At 54.2% G+C, this 20,200-nt stretch overlaps 1 protein-coding gene across 3 annotated transcripts in view; it reads left to right on the forward strand.

The window, feature by feature from the left end:
- LOC140455247 (phosphofurin acidic cluster sorting protein 2-like) overlaps positions 1-20,200 on the forward strand; it is a 580,263-nt gene that overhangs the window by 539,666 nt on the left and 20,397 nt on the right. For 2 of the 3 annotated variants that reach the window (XM_072549988.1, XM_072549975.1), the window contains 4 exons: positions 5,582-5,720; positions 15,386-15,609; positions 17,502-17,615; positions 19,778-20,168. In XM_072549988.1, coding sequence (XP_072406089.1) covers positions 5,582-5,720; positions 15,386-15,609; positions 17,502-17,615; positions 19,778-19,893 — 593 coding nt within the window. In that variant the 3' untranslated portion in view covers positions 19,894-20,168. Of the gene's footprint in view, positions 1-5,581; positions 5,721-15,385; positions 15,610-17,501; positions 17,616-19,777; positions 20,169-20,200 lie in introns of those variants that run through there. The other variant, XR_011952804.1, reaches the window with a different exon arrangement.

Raw genomic sequence — 20,200 nt, forward strand, 5'->3', positions numbered from 1 at the left:
GGGGGAGAGTGTACACAGGGCTGTGGGTAGTGTCAGTGATGGGGGAGAGTGTACACAGGGCTGTGGGTAGTGTCAGTGATGGGGTAAGAGTGTACATGGGGCTGTGGGTAGTGTCATTGATGGGGGGTGTGTACACACGGCTGTGGGTAGTGTCAGTGATGGGGGGGAGAGTGTACACGGGGCTGTGGGTAGTGTCAGTGATGGGGGAGAGTGTACACAGGGCTGTGGGTAGTGTCAGTGATGGGGGAGAGTGTACACGCGGCTGTGGGTAGTGTCAGGGATGGGGGGGAGTGTACACGGGGCTGTGGATAGTGTCAGTGATGGGGGAGTGTGTACTTGGGGCTGTGGGTAGTGTCAGTGATGGGGGAGTGTGTACACGGGGCTGTGGGTAGTGTCAGTGATGGGGAAGAGTGTACATGGGGCTGTGGGTAGTGTCAGTGATGGGGGAGAGTGTACATGGGGCTGTGGGTAGTGTCAGTGATGGGGGGAGTGTGTACATGGGGCTGTGGGTAGTGTCAGTGATGGGGGAGAGTGTACACGCGGCTGTGGGTAGTGTCAGGGATGGGGGGGAGTGTACACGGGGCTGTGGATAGTGTCAGTGATGGGGGAGTGTGTACTTGGGGCTGTGGGTAGTGTCAGTGATGGGGGAGTGTGTACACGGGGCTGTGGGTAGTGTCAGTGATGGGGAAGAGTGTACATGGGGCTGTGGGTAGTGTCAGTGATGGGGGAGAGTGTACATGGGGCTGTGGGTAGTGTCAGTGATGGGGGGAGTGTGTACATGGGGCTGTGGGTAGTGTCAGTGATGGGGGAGAGTGTACATGGGGCTGTGGGTAGTGTCAGTGATGGGGGAGAGTGTACACGGGGCTGTGGGTAGTGTCAGTGATGGGGGAGAGTGTACACGGGGCTGGGGGTAGTGTCAGTGATGGGGGAGAGTGTACACGGGGCTGGGGGTAGTGTCAGTGATGGGGGAGAGTGTACACAGGGCAGTGGGTAGTGTCAGTGATGGGTGGAGAGTGTACACGGGGCTGTGGGTAGTGTCAGTGATGGGGGAGAGTGTACACAGGGCTGTGGGTAGTGTCAGTGATGGGGGAGAGTGTACACGCGGCTGTGGGTAGTGTCAGGGATGGGGGGGAGTGTACACGGGGCTGTGGATAGTGTCAGTGATGGGGGAGTGTGTACTTGGGGCTGTGGGTAGTGTCAGTGATGGGGGAGTGTGTACACGGGGCTGTGGGTAGTGTCAGTGATGGGGAAGAGTGTACATGGGGCTGTGGGTAGTGTCAGTGATGGGGGAGAGTGTACATGGGGCTGTGGGTAGTGTCAGTGATGGGGGGAGTGTGTACATGGGGCTGTGGGTAGTGTCAGTGATGGGGGAGAGTGTACACGCGGCTGTGGGTAGTGTCAGGGATGGGGGGGAGTGTACACGGGGCTGTGGATAGTGTCAGTGATGGGGGAGTGTGTACTTGGGGCTGTGGGTAGTGTCAGTGATGGGGGAGTGTGTACACGGGGCTGTGGGTAGTGTCAGTGATGGGGAAGAGTGTACATGGGGCTGTGGGTAGTGTCAGTGATGGGGGAGAGTGTACATGGGGCTGTGGGTAGTGTCAGTGATGGGGGGAGTGTGTACATGGGGCTGTGGGTAGTGTCAGTGATGGGGGAGAGTGTACATGGGGCTGTGGGTAGTGTCAGTGATGGGGGAGAGTGTACACGGGGCTGTGGGTAGTGTCAGTGATGGGGGAGAGTGTACACGGGGCTGGGGGTAGTGTCAGTGATGGGGGAGAGTGTACACGGGGCTGGGGGTAGTGTCAGTGATGGGGGAGAGTGTACACAGGGCAGTGGGTAGTGTCAGTGATGGGTGGAGAGTGTACTTGGGGCTGTGGGTAGTGTCAGTGATGGGGGGAGAGTGTGTACACGCGGCTGTGGGTAGTGTCAGTGATGGGAGAGAGTGTACACGGGGCTAGGGGTAGTGTCAGTGATGGGGGAGAGTGTACATGGGGCTGTGGGTAGTGTCAGTGATGGGGGAGTGTGTACTTGGGGCTGTGGGTAGTGTCAGTGATGGGGGAGTGTGTACACGGGGCTGTGGGTAGTGTCAGTGATGGGGAAGAGTGTACATGGGGCTGTGGGTAGTGTCAGTGATGGGGGGAGAGTGTGTACATGGGGCTGTGGGTAGTGTCAGTGATGGGGGAGAGTGTACATGGGGCTGTGGGTAGTGTCAGTGATGGGGGGAGTGTGTACATGGGGCTGTGGGTAGTGTCAGTGATGGGGGAGAGTGTACATGGGGCTGTGGGTAGTGTCAGTGATGGGGGAGAGTGTACACGGGGCTGTGGGTAGTGTCAGTGATGGGGGAGAGTGTACACGGGGCTGGGGGTAGTGTCAGTGATGGGGGAGAGTGTACACGGGGCTGGGGGTAGTGTCAGTGATGGGGGAGAGTGTACACAGGGCAGTGGGTAGTGTCAGTGATGGGTGGAGAGTGTACACGGGGCTGTGGGTAGTGTCAGTGATGGGGGAGAGTGTACACAGGGCTGTGGGTAGTGTCAGTGATGGGGGAGAGTGTACACGCGGCTGTGGGTAGTGTCAGGGATGGGGGGGAGTGTACACGGGGCTGTGGATAGTGTCAGTGATGGGGGAGTGTGTACTTGGGGCTGTGGGTAGTGTCAGTGATGGGGGAGTGTGTACACGGGGCTGTGGGTAGTGTCAGTGATGGGGAAGAGTGTACATGGGGCTGTGGGTAGTGTCAGTGATGGGGGAGAGTGTACATGGGGCTGTGGGTAGTGTCAGTGATGGGGGGAGTGTGTACATGGGGCTGTGGGTAGTGTCAGTGATGGGGGAGAGTGTACACGCGGCTGTGGGTAGTGTCAGGGATGGGGGGGAGTGTACACGGGGCTGTGGATAGTGTCAGTGATGGGGGAGTGTGTACTTGGGGCTGTGGGTAGTGTCAGTGATGGGGGAGTGTGTACACGGGGCTGTGGGTAGTGTCAGTGATGGGGAAGAGTGTACATGGGGCTGTGGGTAGTGTCAGTGATGGGGGAGAGTGTACATGGGGCTGTGGGTAGTGTCAGTGATGGGGGGAGTGTGTACATGGGGCTGTGGGTAGTGTCAGTGATGGGGGAGAGTGTACATGGGGCTGTGGGTAGTGTCAGTGATGGGGGAGAGTGTACACGGGGCTGTGGGTAGTGTCAGTGATGGGGGAGAGTGTACACGGGGCTGGGGGTAGTGTCAGTGATGGGGGAGAGTGTACACGGGGCTGGGGGTAGTGTCAGTGATGGGGGAGAGTGTACACAGGGCAGTGGGTAGTGTCAGTGATGGGTGGAGAGTGTACTTGGGGCTGTGGGTAGTGTCAGTGATGGGGGGAGAGTGTGTACACGCGGCTGTGGGTAGTGTCAGTGATGGGAGAGAGTGTACACGGGGCTAGGGGTAGTGTCAGTGATGGGGGAGAGTGTACATGGGGCTGTGGGTAGTGTCAGTGATGGGGGAGTGTGTACTTGGGGCTGTGGGTAGTGTCAGTGATGGGGGAGTGTGTACACGGGGCTGTGGGTAGTGTCAGTGATGGGGAAGAGTGTACATGGGGCTGTGGGTAGTGTCAGTGATGGGGGAGAGTGTACACGGGGCTGTGGGTAGTGTCAGTGATGGGGGGAGTGTGTACATGGGGCTGTGGGTAGTGTCAGTGATGGGGGAGAGTGTACATGGGGCTGTGGGTAGTGTCAGTGATGGGGGAGAGTGTACACGGGGCTGTGGGTAGTGTCAGTGATGGGGGAGAGTGTACACGGGGCTGGGGGTAGTGTCAGTGATGGGGGGAGAGTGTACACGGGGCTGGGGGTAGTGTCAGTGATGGGGGAGAGTGTACACAGGGCTGTGGGTAGTGTCAGTGATGGGTGGAGAGTGTACTTGGGGCTGTGGATAGTGTCAGTGATGGGGGGAGTGTGTACATGGGGCTGTGGGTAGTGTCAGTGATGGGGGAGAGTGTACACGGGGTTGGGGGTAGTGTCAGTGATGGGGGGAGAGTGTACACAGGGCTATGGGTACTGTCAGTGATGGGGGAGTGTGTACTTGGGGCTGTGGATATTGTCAGTGATGGGGGAGTGTGTACTTGGGGCTGTGGATAGTGTCAGTGATGGGGGGAGAGTGTGTACATGGGGCTGTGGGTAGTGTCAGTGATGGGGGAGACTGTACACGGGGCAGTGGGTGGTGTCAGTGATGGGGGAAGAGTGTACATGGGGCTGTGGGTAGTGTCAGTGATGGGGGGAGAGTGTGTACACGCGGCTGTGTGTAGTGTCAGTGATGGGAGAGAGTGTACACGGGGCTAGGGGTAGTGTCAGTGATGGGGGAGAGTGTACATGGGGCTGTGGGTAGTGTCAGTGATGGGGGGAGAGTGTACACGGGGCTGGGGGTAGTGTCAGTGATGGGGGAGAGTGTACATGGGGCTGTGGGTAGTGTCAGTGATGGGGGGAGTGTGTACACGGGGCTGTGGGTAGTGTCAGTGATGGGGGAGAGTGTACATGGGGCTGTGGGTAGTGTCAGTGATGGGGGGAGTGTGTACACGGGGATGTGGGTAGTGTCAGTGATGGGGGAGTGTGTACACGGGGCTGGGGGTAGTGTCAGTGATGGGGGGAGTGTGTACACGGGGATGTGGGTAGTGTCAGTGATGGGGGAGTGTGTACACGGGGCTGTGGGTAGTGTCAGTGATGGGGGAGAGTGTACATGGGGCTGTGGGTAGTGTCAGTGATGGGGGGAGAGTGTACATGGGGCTGTGGGTAGTGTCAGTGATGGGGGAGAGTGTACATGGGGCTGGGGCTAGTGTCAGTGGTGGGGGAGTGTGTACACGGGGCTGTGGGTAGTGTCAGTGATGGGGGAGAGTGTACATGGGGCTGTGGGTAGTGTCAGTGATGGGGGGAGAGTGTACACGGGGCTGGGGGTAGTGTCAGTGATGGGGGGAGAGTGTACATGGGGCTGTGGGTAGTGTCAGTGATGGGGGGAGAGTGTACACGGGGCTGGGGGTAGTGTCAGTGATGGGGGGAGAGTGTACATGGGACTGTGAGTAGTGTCAGTGATGGGGGAGAGTGTACATGGGACTGTGGGTAGTGTCAGTGATGGGGGTGAGTGTACACGGGGATGTGGATATTGTCAGTGATGGGGGAGAGTGTGTACACGGGGCTCTGGATATTGTCAGTGATGGGGGAGTGTGTACACGGGACTGTGGGTAGTGTCAGTGATGGGGGAGTGTGTACACGGGACTGTGGGTAGTGTCAGTGATGGGGGAGAGTGTACACGAGGCTGGGGGTAGTGTCAGTGATGGGGGTGAGTGTACACGGGGCTGGGGGTAGTGTCAGTGATTTGGGGGACTGTACATGGGGCTGTGGGTAGTGTCAGTGGTGGGGGGGAGTGTGTACACGGGGCTGTGGGTAGTGTCAGTGGTGGGGGGGAGTGTGTACACGGGGCTGTGGGTAGTGTCAGTGGTGGGGGGGAGTGTGTACATTGGTTTGGTGAATGACTCTCTTGCTTGGGGAATGGTGTTCTGTGTCTTGCCTGCTGCATTTTGAGGATTAAATGCAACCAGCTGATTAAATACCAGCTGACTTCTATTTTATAGTGGACTCCGATGATGCCACTTTGTGTAATGTTGGGATCTTGTCTCCAACACCAACGTCCAGCACCACAGCATATACCAAGGACATCAACGCCACCCCACCACCTTCTCCTTCTGTCTCAGGAATCCTATCTGGAGCTGGGTAAGGTTTAAATTCATGGATGTTTCACGGATGTCACAAATTTCCCAGTTTGATACTGACCCAATGGCTCATTTCTCAGACTGTGATGGCTTTGTAGGACTGAGTCAGGTTCACACCTGTAATCACGGACATATATCATACACATACTGCTCAGGGAAGGGGGGATTTCACTCAGGGAGAGGGGGATTTCAGTCAGGGAGAGGGGGACTTCAGTCGGGGAGAGGGGATTTCAGTCTCGGGGGGATTTCAGGAGGGAGAGAGGGACTTCAGTCAGAGAGAGGGGATTTCAGTCAGGGAGAGGGGACTTCAGTCACGGAGAGGGGGATTTCAATCAGGGAGAGGGGGATTTCAGTCAGGGAGAGGGGGACTTCAGTCGGGGAGAGGGGATTTCAGTCAGGGAGAGGGGGATTTCAATCTGGGAGAGGGGATTTCAGTCAGGAAGTGGGGATTGCATTAAGGGAGATGGGGTTTCAGTTAGGGAGTGGGGATTGCATTAAGGGAGAGGGGATTTCAGTCAGAGAGAGAGGGGATTTCAGTCAGGGAGTGGGGATTTCAGTCAGAGAGGGGGGATAGCATTAAGGGAGAGGGGATTTCAGTCAGGGAATGGGGATTGCATTAAGGGAGAGGGGATTTCAGTCAGAGAGAGAGGGGATTTCAGTCAGGGAGTGGGGATTACAGTCAGAGAGGGGGGATAGCATTAAGGGAGAGGGGATTTTAGTCGGTGGGGGGATTTCAGTCAGCGAGAGGGGATTTCAGTCAGAGAGGGGGGATTGCATTAAGGGAGAGGGGATTTCAGTCAGGGAGAGGAGATTTCAGTCAGAGAGGGGGGATTTCAGTCAGGGAAAGGGAACTTCCGTCAGGGAGAGGACATTTCAGTCAGAGAGTGGGGATGGCATTAAGGGAGAGGGGATTTTAGTCGGTGGGGGGATTTCAGTCAGCGAGAGGGGATTTTAGTCAGAGGGAGGGGGATTGCAGTCAGGGAGAGGGGGGTTTAAGTCAGGGAGTGGGGATTTCAGTCAGAGAGGGGGATTTCAGTCGGGGAGAGGGGATTTCAGTCAGAGAGGGGGATTTCAGTCGGGGAGAGGGGATTTCAGTCAGGGAGAGGGGATTTCAGTCAGGCAGAGAGGGGATTTCAGTCAGGGAGGGGGGGTTTCAGTCAGGGAGGGGGGATTTCAGTCAGGCAGAGAGGGGATTTCAGTCAGGGAGGGGGGACTTCAGTCAGGGAGAGGGGGATTTCAGTCAGACAGAGAGGGGATTTCAGTCAGGGAGAGGGGGTTTCAGTCAGGGAGGGGGGATTTCAGTCAGGCAGAGAGGGGATTTCAGTCAGGGAGGGGGGGACTTCAGTCAGGGAGAGGGCGATTTCAGTCAGGGAGAGGGGATTTCAGTCAGGGAGAGGGGATTTCAGTCAGGGAGAGGGGGTTTCAGTCAGGGAGGGGGGATTTCAGTCAGGCAGAGAGGGGATTTCAGTCAGGGAGGGGGGATTTCAGTCAGGGAGGGGGGGACTTCAGTCATGGAGAGGGGGATTTCAGTCAGGGAGAGGGGATTTCAGTCAGGCAGAGAGGGGATTTCTGTCAGGGAGGGGGTGTTTCAGTCAGGGAGGGGGGATTTCAGTCAGGCAGAGAGGGGATTTCAGTCAGAGAGAGGGGGATTTCAGTCAGGGAGGGGGGGATTTCAGTCAGGGAGAGGGGGATTTCAGTCAGGGAGGGGGGGATTTCAGTCAGGGAGGGGGGATTTCAGTCAGGCAGAGAGGGGATTTCAGTCAGGGAGAGGGGATTTCAGTCAGGGAGAGGGGGATTTCAGTCAGGGAGGGGAGATTACAGTCAGAGAGAGGGGGATTTCAGTCAGAGAGAGGGGGATTTCAGTCATGGAAGGCGGATTTCAGTCAGGGAGAGGGAATTTCAGTCAGGGAGAGATGGGATTTCAGTCAGGGAGAGGGGACTTCAGTCAGGGAGAGGGGGATTTCAGTAAGAGAGGGGGGATTTCAGTCAGGGAGAGTGGATTTCAGTCAGGGAGAGGGGACTTCAGTCAGGGAGAGGGGACTTCAGTCAGGGAGGGGGGATTTCAGTAAGGGAGAGTGGATTTCAGTCAGGGAGAGGGGACTTCAGTCAGGGAGAGGGGACTTCAGTCAGGGAGAGTGGATTTCAGTCAGAGTGGAGATTTCAATCTGGGAGAGGGGATTTTAGTCAGGGAGGGAGGAATTCAGTCAGGGAGAGAGGGGATTTCAGTCAGGGAGGGAGGAATTCAGTCAGGGAGGGGGATTTCAGTCAGGCAGAGAGGGGATTTCAGTCAGGGAGAGGGGATTTCAGTCAGGGAGAGAGGGATTTCAGTCAGGGAGGGGGGATTTCAGTCAGGGAGAGGGGGTTTCAGTCAGGGAGAGGGGGTTTCACTCAGGGAGGGAGGAATTCAGTCAGGGAGAGGGAATTTTAGTTAGGGGGAGGGGATTTAAGTCAGAGAGGGGGGACTTCAGTTGGGGAAGGGGGATTTCAATCATGGAGAGAGAGGATTTCAGTCAGGGAGAGGGGGATTTCAGTCAAGGAGGGGGAATTTCAGTCAGGGAGGGGGGTTTCAGTCAGGGAGTGGGGATTTCAGTCAGGGAGGGGGGATTTCAGTCAGGGAGGGGGGTTTCAGTCAGGGTAGTGGGATTTCAGTCAGAGAGAGGGGGTTTCAGTCAGGGAGGGGGGTTTCAGTCAGGGAGGGGGGATTTCAGTCAGGGAGGGGGAATTTCAGTCAGGGAGGGGGGTTTCAGTCAGGGAGTGGGGATTTCAGTCAGGGAGGGGGGATTTCAGTCAGGGAGGGGGAATTTCAGTCAGGGAGGGGGGTTTCAGTCAGGGAGGGGGGTTTCAGTCAGGGTATGGGATTTCAGTCAGGGAGAGGGGGTTTCAGTCAGGGAGGGGGGACTTCAGTCAGAGAGGGGATTTCAGTGGGGGAGGGGGGATTTCAGTCAGGGAGGGGGGATTTCAGTCAGAGAGAGGGGACTTCAGTTGGGGAGGGGGGATTTCAGTCAGGGAGGGGGGAGTTCAGTCAGAGAGAGGGGATTTCAGTCAGGGAGAGGGGATATCAGTCAGGGAGAGGGGGTTTCACTCAGGGAGGGAGGAATTCAGTCAGGGAGAGAGGGGATTTCAGTCAGGGAGGGGGGGTTTCAGTCAGGGAGGGGGGGTTTCAGGCAGGGAGAGGGAATTTTAGTTAGGGGGAGGAGATTTCAGTCATGGAGAGGGATTTAACCCAGAGAGGGGGGACTTCAGTTGGGGAAGGGGGATTTCAATCATGGAGAGAGAGGATTTCAGTCAGGGAGAGGGGGTTTCAGTCAGGGAGAGGGGACTTCAGTCAGGGAGGGGGGATTTCAGTCAGGGAGGGGGGATTTCAGTCAGGGAGAGGGGATTTCAGTCAGGGAGAGGGGACTTCAGTCAGGGAGGGGGGATTTCAGTCAGGGAGAGTGGATTTCAGTCAGGGAGAGGGGACTTCAGTCAGGGAGGGGGGATTTCAGTCAGGGAGAGTGGATTTCAGTCAGGGAGAGGGGACTTCAGTCAGGGAGGGGGGATTTCAGTCAGGGAGAGAGGGGATTTCAGTCAGGGAGAGGGGATTTCACTCAGGGAGGGAGGAATTCAGTCAGGGAGGGGGGATTTCAGTCAGGCAGAGAGGGGATTTCAGTCAGGGAGAGGGGATTTCAGTCAGGGAGAGGGGATTTCAGTCAGGGAGAGAGGGATTTCAGTCAGGGAGGGGGGATTTCAGTCAGGGAGAGGGGGTTTCAGTCAGGGAGAGGGGGTTTCACTCAGGGAGGGAGGAATTCAGTCAGGGAGAGGGAATTTTAGTTAGGGGGAGGGGATTTAAGTCAGAGAGGGGGGACTTCAGTTGGGGAAGGGGGATTTCAATCATGGAGAGAGAGGATTTCAGTCAGGGAGAGGGGGATTTCAGTCAAGGAGGGGGGTTTCAGTCAGGGAGTGGGGATTTCAGTCAGGGAGGGGGGATTTCAGTCAGGGAGTGGGGATTTCAGTCAGGGAGGGGGGATTTCAGTCAGGGAGGGGGGTTTCAGTCAGGGAGTGGGGATTTCAGTCAGGGAGGGGGGATTTCAGTCAGGGAGGGGGAATTTCAGTCAGGGAGGGGGGTTTCAGTCAGGGAGTGGGGATTTCAGTCAGGGAGGGGGAATTTCAGTCAGGGAGGGGGGTTTCAGTCAGGGAGTGGGGATTTCAGTCAGGGAGGGGGGATTTCAGTCAGGGAGGGGGAATTTCAGTCAGGGAGGGGGGTTTCAGTCAGGGAGGGGGGTTTCAGTCAGGGTAGTGGGATTTCAGTCAGAGAGAGGGGGTTTCAGTCAGGGAGGGGGGATTTCAGTCAGGGAGAGGGGGTTTCAGTCAGGGAGGGGGGATTTCAGTCAGGGAGGGGGGTTTCAGTCAGGGAGGGGGAATTTCAGTCAGGGAGGGGGAATTTCAGTCAGGGAGGGGGGTTTCAGTCAGGGAGGGGGGATTTCAGTCAGGGAGGGGGAATTTCAGTCAGGGAGGGGGGTTTCAGTCAGGGAGGGGGGTTTCAGTCAGGGTATGGGATTTCAGTCAGGGAGAGGGGGTTTCAGTCAGGGAGGGGGGACTTCAGTCAGAGAGGGGATTTCAGTGGGGGAGGGGGATTTCAGTCAGGGAGGGGGGATTTCAGTCAGAGAGAGGGGACTTCAGTTGGGGAGGGGGGATTTCAGTCAGGGAGGGGGGATTTCAGTCAGAGAGAGGGGATTTCAGTCAGGGAGAGGGGATATCAGTCAGGGAGAGGGGGTTTCACTCAGGGAGGGAGGAATTCAGTCAGGGAGAGAGGGGATTTCAGTCAGGGAGGGGGGGTTTCAGTCAGGGAGGGGGGGTTTCAGTCAGGGAGAGGGAATTTTAGTTAGGGGGAGGGGATTTCAGTCAGGGAGAGGGATTTAATCAGAGCGGGGGGACTTCAGTTGGGGAAGGGGGATTTCAATCATGGAGAGAGAGGATTTCAGTCAGGGAGAGGGGGTTTCAGTCAGGGAGGGGGGTTTCACTCAGGGAGGGAGGAATTCAGTCAGGGAGAGGGGGATTTCAGTCAGGGAGAGGGGGATTTCAGTCAGGGAGGGGGGGACTTCAGTCAGGGAGGGGGGATTTCAGTCAGGGAGAGGGGATTTCAGTCAGGGTAGTGGGATTTCAGTCAGGGAGAGGGAATTTCAGTCAGGGAGGGGGCGTTTCAGTCAGGGAGGGGGGTTTCAGTCAGGGAGAGGGGATTACAGTCAGGGAGGGGGGTTTCAGTCAGGGAGAGGGGGTTTCAGTCAGGGAGAGGGGATTTCAGTCAGGGAGGGGGGTTTCAGTCAGGGTGTGGGATTTCAGTCAGGGAGAGGGGGATTTCGGTCAGGGAGGGGGGTTTCAGTCAGGAAGAGAGGGGGTTTCAGTCAGGGAGGGGGGGTTTCAGTCAGGGAGGGGGGTTTCAGTCAGGGTGTGGGATTTCAGTCAGGGAGAGGGGGATTTCGGTCAGGGAGGGGGGTTTCAGTCAGGGTATGGGATTTCAGTCAGGGAGAGGGGGTTTCAGTCAGGGAGGGGGGGTTTCAGTCAGGGAGGGGGGATTTCAGTCAGGGAGAGGGGGATTTCGGTCAGGGAGGGGGAATTTCAGTCAGGGAGGGGGATTTCAGTCAGGGAGGGGGGTTTCAATCAGGGTGTGGGATTTCAGTCAGAGAGAGGGGATTTCAGTCAGGGAGAGGGGATTTCAGTTAGAGAGGGGGGATTTCAGTCAGGGAGGGGGGATTTCAGTTAGGGAGAGGGGATTTCAGTCAGGGAGAGGGGATTTCAGTTAGAGAGGGGGGATTTCAGTCAGGAAGCGGGGATTTCTGTCAGAGAGAGGGGGATTTCAGTCAGAGAATAAGGGTGTTCAGTCAGGGAGTGGGGATTTCAGTCAGGGTAGTGGGATTTCAGTCAGGGAGAGGGAATTTCAGTCAGGGAGGGGGCGTTTCAGTCAGGGAGGGGGGTTTCAGTCAGGGAGAGGGGATTACAGTCAGGGAGGGGGGTTTCAGTCAGGGAGAGGGGGTTTCAGTCAGGGAGAGGGGATTTCAGTCAGGGAGGGGGGTTTCAGTCAGGGTGTGGGATTTCAGTCAGGGAGAGGGGGATTTCGGTCAGGGAGGGGGGTTTCAGTCAGGAAGAGAGGGGGTTTCAGTCAGGGAGGGGGGGTTTCAGTCAGGGAGGGGGGTTTCAGTCAGGGTGTGGGATTTCAGTCAGGGAGAGGGGGATTTCGGTCAGGGAGGGGGGTTTCAGTCAGGGTATGGGATTTCAGTCAGGGAGAGGGGGTTTCAGTCAGGGAGGGGGGATTACAGTCAGGGAGGGGGGTTTCAATCAGGGTGTGGGATTTCAGTCAGGGAGAGGGGGTTTCAGTCAGGGAGGGGGGTTTCAATCAGGGTGTGGGATTTCAGTCAGAGAGAGGGGATTTCAGTCAGGGAGAGGGGATTTCAGTTAGAGAGGGGGGATTTCAGTCAGGAAGCGGGGATTTCTGTCAGAGAGAGGGGGAGTTCAGTCAGAGAATAAGGGTGTTCAGTCAGGGAGTGGGGATTTCAGTCAGGGAGGGGGGGTTTCAGTCAGGGAGGGGGGTTTCAGTCAGGGTGTGGGATTTCAGTCAGGGAGAGGGGGATTTCGGTCAGGGAGGGGGGTTTCAGTCAGGGTATGGGATTTCAGTCAGGGAGAGGGGGTTTCAGTCAGGGAGGGGGGGTTTCAGTCAGGGAGGGGGGATTTCAGTCAGGGAGAGGGGGATTTCGGTCAGGGAGGGGGAATTTCAGTCAGGGAGGGGGATTTCAGTCAGGGAGGGGGGTTTCAATCAGGGTGTGGGATTTCAGTCAGAGAGAGGGGATTTCAGTCAGGGAGAGGGGATTTCAGTTAGAGAGGGGGGATTTCAGTCAGGGAGGGGGGATTTCAGTCAGGGAGAGGGGATTTCAGTTAGAGAGGGGGGATTTCAGTCAGGAAGCGGGGATTTCTGTCAGAGAGAGGGGGAGTTCAGTCAGAGAATAAGGGTGTTCAGTCAGGGAGTGGGGATTTCAGTCAGGGAGAGGGGGGTTTCAGTCAGGGAGAGGGGGGTTTCAGTCAGAGAGGGGGGCTTTCAGTCAGAGGGGGATTTCTGTCAGGGAGGGTGGGTTTCAGTCAGGCAGAGGGAGTTTCAGTCAGGGAATGAGGATTTCAGTCAGGGAGGGGGGATTTCAGTCTGGGAGGGGGGATTTCAGTCTGGGAGGGGGGTTTCAGTCAGGGAGGGACGGTTTCAATCAGAGAGGGAGTGTTTCCGTCAGGGAGGGGGGTTTTCAGTGAGGGAGGGGATTTCAGTCGGAGGGGTTTCAGTCAGCGAGTGGGGGATTTCAGTCAGGGAGGGGGATTTCAGTCGGGGGGGTTTCAGTCAGGGAGAGGGGATTTCAGTCAGGGAGGGGGGATTTCAGTCAGGGAGTGGGCGTCTCAGTCAGGGAGGGTGAATATCAGTCAGAGAGTGGGGATTTCAGTCAGGGAGGGGGGATTTCAGTCAGGGAGGGGGGATTACAGTCAGGGAGTGGGGGATTTTAGTCCGGGAGGGGGGTTTTCTGTCAGGGAAGAGGTGATTTCAGTCAGGGAGGGGGTATTTCAGTCAGAGAGGGGTATTTCAGTCAGAGAGAGGGGATTTCAGTCAGAGAGAGGGGATTTCAGTCAGAGAGAGGGGATTTCAGTCAGGGAGGGGGGATTTCAGTCAGAGAGAGGGGATTTCAGTCAGGGAGGGGGGATTTCAGTCAGAGAGAGGGGATTTCAGTCAGGGAGGGGGGATTTCAGTCAGAGAGAGGGGATTTCAGTCAGGGAGGGGGGATTTCAGTCAGAGAGAGGGGATTTCAGTCAGGGAGGGGGGATTTCAGTCAGAGAGAGGGGATTTCAGTCAGGGAGGGGGGATTTCAGTCAGAGAGAGGGGATTTCAGACAGGGAGTGGGGATTTCAGTCGGGGGGGAGGATTTCAATCAGGGAGTGTGGATTTTAGTCAGAGCGGGTGAATATCAGTCAGGGAGTTGGGATTTCAGTCAGGGAGTGGGGATTTCAGTCAGGGAGAGAGGATTTCGGTCAGGGAGGGGGGATTTCAGTCAGGGAGAGAGGATTTCAGTCAGGGAGGGGGGATTTCGGTCAGGGAGGGGGGATTTCAGTCAGGGAGACGGGATTTCAGTCAGGGAGAGAGGATTTCGGTCAGGGAGGGGGGATTTCAGTCAGGGAGACGGGATTTCAGTCAGGGAGAGAGGATTTCGGTCAGGGAGAGGGGATTTCAGTCAGGGAGTGGGGATTTCAGTCAGGGAGGGGGGATTTCAGTCAGGGAGACGGGATTTCAGTCAGAGTGGGTGAATATCAGTCAGAGAGAGGGGATTTCAGTCAGGGAGGGGGTATTTCAGTCAGGGAGAGAGGATTTCAGTCTGAGAGGGTGAATATCAGTCAGAGGGGGGGGGGTTTCAGTCAGGGAGTGGGGATTTCAGTCAGGGAGGGGGGGTTTCAGTCAGGGAGAGGGGATTTCAGTCAGGGAGGGGGGATTTCAGTCAGGGAGACGGGATTTCAGTCAGAGAGGGTGAATATCAGTCAGAGAGAGGGGATTTCAGTCAGGGAGGGGGTATTTCAGTCAGGGAGTGGGGATTTCAGTCAGGCAGTGGGGATTTCAGTCAGGGAGGGGGGGTTTCAGTCAGGGAGAGGGGATTTCAGTCAGTGGGCAGCATTACAGATACTAGTTTTCAGCCAATTTACTCCACCTAATCTCAAGAAAAGTTTGGGCTCACTGACCTGTTGGACGCAATGAGCCCTGACATCTATCCAGCAATAGCAGTTGAAGAGTTTTTGGAGAGAACCCAGGCACTGCTCCTGGTCAGGCTGTATCAGTACAGTTACTACACTCGCATCTACAGCATGGAAGAGGCCTTTGGCAGCTCACCACCACCTTCTTAAGGGCAACTAGGGACGGACAATAAATGCTGAACCGGCCAGTGAGACTTCAGGAAGCACATAAACTGATTGTTCAGAGCGCAGTAGCAATGTCCCAGGACAACCCTCAGGAATGAGAAAGTTGAGTGATGAGGATAAATTGGAGAAATTGAGACTGTTCTCCTTACAGATGAGAAGGCTGACAGGAGATTTGATTGAGGTTTTCAAAATCCTAAAAGATTTGGACAAGTTAGAAAGGAATAAACTCTTTTTGTTCATGTAAGGATCATGAATCAGAGAGCACAAGTTTAACCTGTTTTGCAAAAGAAATCAATGAGAGTTTAAACAGAATTGTTTCACCCAGCGAGAAGTTAGGGTGTGAAATGTACTGCCTGGAAATGTGGCAGAGGGATCAAGATGGGAATTGGAATGGTTAATCAAATAGAAACAATGTGTAAGAACGGGGAAAATGTAGAGATTGACACTAAAGCAAAATACACAGAGAGGGGGTGAATGGTCTCTTTCTGTACCATAACATCTCTGTGAATGTAGTGGGCAACCTGGTGGATGTCTAGAGATGACAGCAGCACAGGGCCTCGCAGACAGGGTCACTGCACTGTGAGAAAGGCAGCACTGCAGATGCTGGAGATCAGAGTCAAAAAGCACAGCCAGTCAGGCAACATCTGAGGAGCAGGAGGTCACTTCACTGCTAACCTGAGCTGGGGCTGAGTGAAGTGTGAGTGAAAATCAGCACACTGCCTCTTACAGAATCTCTCTCCTTGGTTCCCTTGCCAGCTCCCTAGGGAGTGGAGTTGAAGTGATGGGGCTGCAGGTTGATTACTGGACAACACAGCTGCCTGATAAGAAACGGGACGGTGAGAAACGGGACATTGGCAACAAGAACACCTTGAAGAGCAACTTCCGGTCCCTGCAAGTGACCCGCCTACCGAATGGTGGAGAGATGGTGCCACCAGCTACCATGCTGATGACGGTGGTAACTAAAGAAAAGAATAAGAAAGGTGAGAGCAGAGTGGGATGGATAGCAATCCAGTTTCAGTAAGGTGACTTGTTAGAGAGAGGGACAGAGACAGTATTGCATGAGGGGAGTTACGGAACACATTGGGACCACTGTCCGATACTGTCAAGTGGAAAATACTGAGCCTGTCAAGGTGATACAGCAGGACCTAATGTTGGTAGTTGGCATCCCTTCTGTTCCTAACTGGCCAGGTGAATTCGCCTAATCTCGGGGTAATAACTCCATCTGTATCCATCCCAGCCTTAACCACAGCATGCACCAGTCTGACATGGTTCCAGTTCCTACAGCACACTCTCTAAATTAGGCTTTTTTTCACCCACCAGACCCTGATTTGGTGCAGCATATCCAGGAGAATGAGGCTGTGCCCTAAACCCACACCTTACACTGGATTTACCCCCAAGTTCCACAGGGTCTGGCCCAGTGCCCATTCAGCACTTGCATCTCACCTCCTCCTTCCTATTCTGTTCACTCCACAAGCAGGGAACTAACTGTCCTACCTCGTACGTTCAGCACTGACTTAGTGAGGAACACTCTTCCCTTGGAATCAGGAACTTATGGGTTTAAGTCTCACATCAGAGACTTGGTTGGTGCTCCAGGAGAGAGCCAACGTTCCAGGAGGGAATTCCAGATTTTAGGGCCCATGTTCCTCTCTAATGATAGAGTGGTTGAAAGCAGTAATAGAGGGCAAAGACCAGAACTCTGGGCACTACCAAGCTTTGGAAACCCAGGATTAAACTTGCCTGCCTGGGTGTTCATCACAGTTTAAAGGGATCAGAACAAAAACTTTCCACAGCCCTGTGCCATCGATCTCTCAATGTCTGCCTATGGTGTCTGCTGTCTCAGGTCAGTGTGTGTGTGGAAGAGAGGTTCTCCTAGGGACCAATATGTATGTGTTAATCAGTCTCACTGAAACCAGTTTACTGCTGATTGCTGCTCCTGAGAGCAAACTGGGGAGGTGCTGCTGCATCTCTGTATAGCAACAGTGACCATACTATTCATGGACCTCCATGGCAGGAAAACACTGTGGGATATGTTGAGCTGGTGAATATTATTAGATTAGATTACTTACAGTGTGGAACAGGCCCTTCGGCCCAACAAGTCCACACCGCATGGTGGGCTGCATGGTGGCACAGTGGTTAGCACTGCTGCCTCACAGCGCCAGAGACCCGGGTTCAATTCCTGCCTCAGGTGACTGACTGTGTGGAGTTTGCACATTCTCCCTGTGTCTGCGTGGGTTTCCTCCGGGTGCTCCGGTTTCTTCCCACATTCCAAAGATGTGCAGGTCAGGTGAATTGGCCATGCTAAATTGCCCATAGTGTTAGGTAAGGGGTAAATGTAAATGTAGATGTAGGGGTATGGGTGGGTTACGCTTCAGCGGGGCGGTGTGGACTTGTTGGGCCGAAGGGCCTGTTTCCATACTGTAAATAATCTAATCTAATCTAATCTAATCTAATTATGACAACATAGATGTTTTTATTTCTTAATTAAAATTAAGTACAGGATGATTCCTTAAATATTTTGCTTTTTTCACCTTCTGTAGGGTGGGAGGTCTAATAGATCAGATACATAAATAAATGCTGCTTTTGCTAATTGCCATGATTGTCGGAGGCACATGTCCAGTAAGACACTGATTTCTGTTAACAAGTGTGTTGTCCCAGCTCTCCATCAGGAAATGATTCACAGCGTGGGGAACGCCATGTCCATACCTGCATGTTACAAAACTCTCTGCTCTCACTCTCACCTGGCATTATGCATGTAAGGACATGTACACCTCACCAGGGCAGAGGAAGAGGCCTCTAACAGGGAGACAGGTCTCTTACTGACGAGAATGCGTCTGTGTGTGTGAGGGAATGTTGTTTTTCTCTCTCCTTCCAGTGATGTTTTTAAGTAAGAAACCAAGGGAAAAAGAGCTGGACTCAAAGAGCCAAGTTATAGAAGGAATCAGTAGATTAATCTGCACTGCCAAACATCAGCAGACCATGCTCAAAGGTAAGAATCTAGTCATTAATATCAACTCGCTCTGCTCCAGTTAAATACAGTACAGTACATACGACAGTCAGCACAATGAAACCAGCCTGGTTTAACTGATATAACCTACCTCAGACACTGGATCCAGTGCTGGACACACTAACCCTGGACACTGTATCCAGTGCTGTATACACCCACCCTGGACACTGTATCCAGTGCTGTACACACTCACTCCAGGCAATGTATCCAGTGCTGTACACACCCACCCTGATACTGTACCCAGTGCTGTACACACTCACCCCAGGCAATGTATCCAATGCTGGACACACTCACCCTGATACTGTATCCAGTGCTGTACACACTCACCCCAGGCAATGTATCCAGTGCTGTACACACCCACCCTGGGCACTATATCCAGTGCTGGGCACAACCGGGCAGTGTATCCAGTGCTATACACACCCACCCCGGGCACTATATCCAGTGCTGGGCACAACCGGGCAGTGTATCCAGTGCTGTACACACCCACCCCGGGCACTATATCCAGTGCTGGACAGACCTACCCTGGAAAATGTGACCATCTGAAATAAATTGAGGGTGAATGTTTTGAAGAATTAACTTCCTTGGGCCAGCCTCATGGCTGGAATGATGTTGATGATGATAATCAATCAGAAAAACAATTCACTGTGAATGGGGAGACTTTGGCTCCTTTTTGACCATTGGGACCTAGTAGTTCCTGGTCAAGGGGTGCATCAGGGGCCAAAGCCTGCAGTATTTGGCCTGCTGTGCTGAGGTCAGAAGCTGCAGCCCTCTCTCCCTAGCCCACAAACACAGATGGACCGAATGGCTTGGCTGTTACTGTGCTGTACTGTTGCTGCCATCTAGTGCTCAAGAGTGTGATAACAGAACCTACTTCGCTTGAAGAGGAAACAGGGAGAGCTTCAGCCCATCAGGAGTTGTGAAAAGTCCTTGCCAACAAGCTGTCAGGTCCACCATAAGAGCTAGCAAGTATTGTCAGACTAATCTATACTCAAACAGAAAACCTTCCATTGATCAAAGTCCTCCGGCAGCTTCTGATCCAGCTCCCAGCCACAATGGAGATAGCAGCAGCCAGTCCCCAGAGCTGAGGGCATGGGGGCTAATGGTAATATGAAAGTATTGACTCAATCCAGTAGGCATCCTCGAGAGAAATCCTTACAAAACCTAGTGGGCGGCACAGTGGCACAGGGTTCAATTCCCGCCTCAGGCGACTGACTGTGTGGAGTTTGCATGTTCTCCCCGTGTCTGCGTGGGTTTCCTCCGGGTGCTCCGGTTTCCTCCCACAGTCCAAAGATGTGCAGGCCAGGTGAATTGGCCATGCTCAATTGCCCATAGTGTTAGGTAAGGGGTAAATGTAAATGTAGATGTAGGGGTATGGATGGGTTACGCTTCGGCGGGGCGGTGTGGACTTGTTGGGCCGAAGGGCCTGTTTCCACACTGTAAGTAATCTAATCTAATCTAATCATACAACCCGAAAGTAGAAGAGTGTTCACAATTCCTGACCCTGTGGAAACAGGTGTCCTGACCACAGGGAGTCTCCACCTCTCCATCATCCACCCCCTCCATGCTGCGACTCTCATAGAACATAGAAAAGTACAGCATAGAACAGGCCCTTTGGCCCACAATGTTGTGCTGAGATTTAATCCTAATGTAAAATATAGTAACTTAACCTACACACCCCTCAGCTCACTGCTAACCATATACCTGTCCAGCAGTCACTTAAATGTCCCCTCAGAGTCAGGTTTGGACATACAGCAGCTGCTGCTATCAGCCCCTCAGCCCTTCTCGAGGGAGTGTAGCGTGTACAAATCTCCAGCTGCTGCAGGCTGCTGTGACATTGACCTGGTTACACCAAAAGATAGCTCCATCACCACAACCTCTGTATGCCCATCAATTCTTGCAACTAGCCCATCCCATCCAGAAATATCCACATCTCTTGTGCAGTCCTATCCCTCCAGAGACTTGCCTGGTGCCCAGGGTTTGGCTAAGCTGCTGGATCTGGGCCTCAGTCTGGCTTTACTGATAAATGCCTGAAGATATTGGATGAGTTGAAGGCCCCAATGGATGATGATGGTGAGGGAAGGTGAGTGTGACAGAAGGGATGTTAGTCTCTCTCTCTCTGCATCATGTCATGTCGTGTTTTCTAGTCTCCATCGATGGAGTCGAGTGGAATGATGTCAAGTTCTTCCAGCTGGCAGCACAATGGCCCACACACGTCAAGTACTTCCCTGTAGGAATATTCGGATATTCAAAAACTGTGTGATGGTTGGAATCAGACTCTGGCAAGTACTGCCTGACCTTTCCCTGTGGAATAACTGTGACTCTGGCTCACACCCAGGTGGGTTTCTGATTTAAAAGCCAGACAGAACAGTTGACATTTTTTTTAATTTAAGAGCCAAATGACTCAGTGTGGAACACAGACTGTGAGGAGCAGGGTCAGCGAATCCTCACAGATGCACTTTCCAGAACATTCTTGTCTACCTGAATTCGTAACTTTGAAGTAAAGAAAAAATAAAGGAAGAAAGCTCCCGGAGTAAAGCTCAGTGGAATCTTGTCAGACAAAACTCTCA

This window comes from Chiloscyllium punctatum, chromosome 3 (genome assembly GCF_047496795.1).
Source record: "Chiloscyllium punctatum isolate Juve2018m chromosome 3, sChiPun1.3, whole genome shotgun sequence".
In the NCBI taxonomy this organism is placed as follows: domain Eukaryota; kingdom Metazoa; phylum Chordata; class Chondrichthyes; order Orectolobiformes; family Hemiscylliidae; genus Chiloscyllium; species Chiloscyllium punctatum.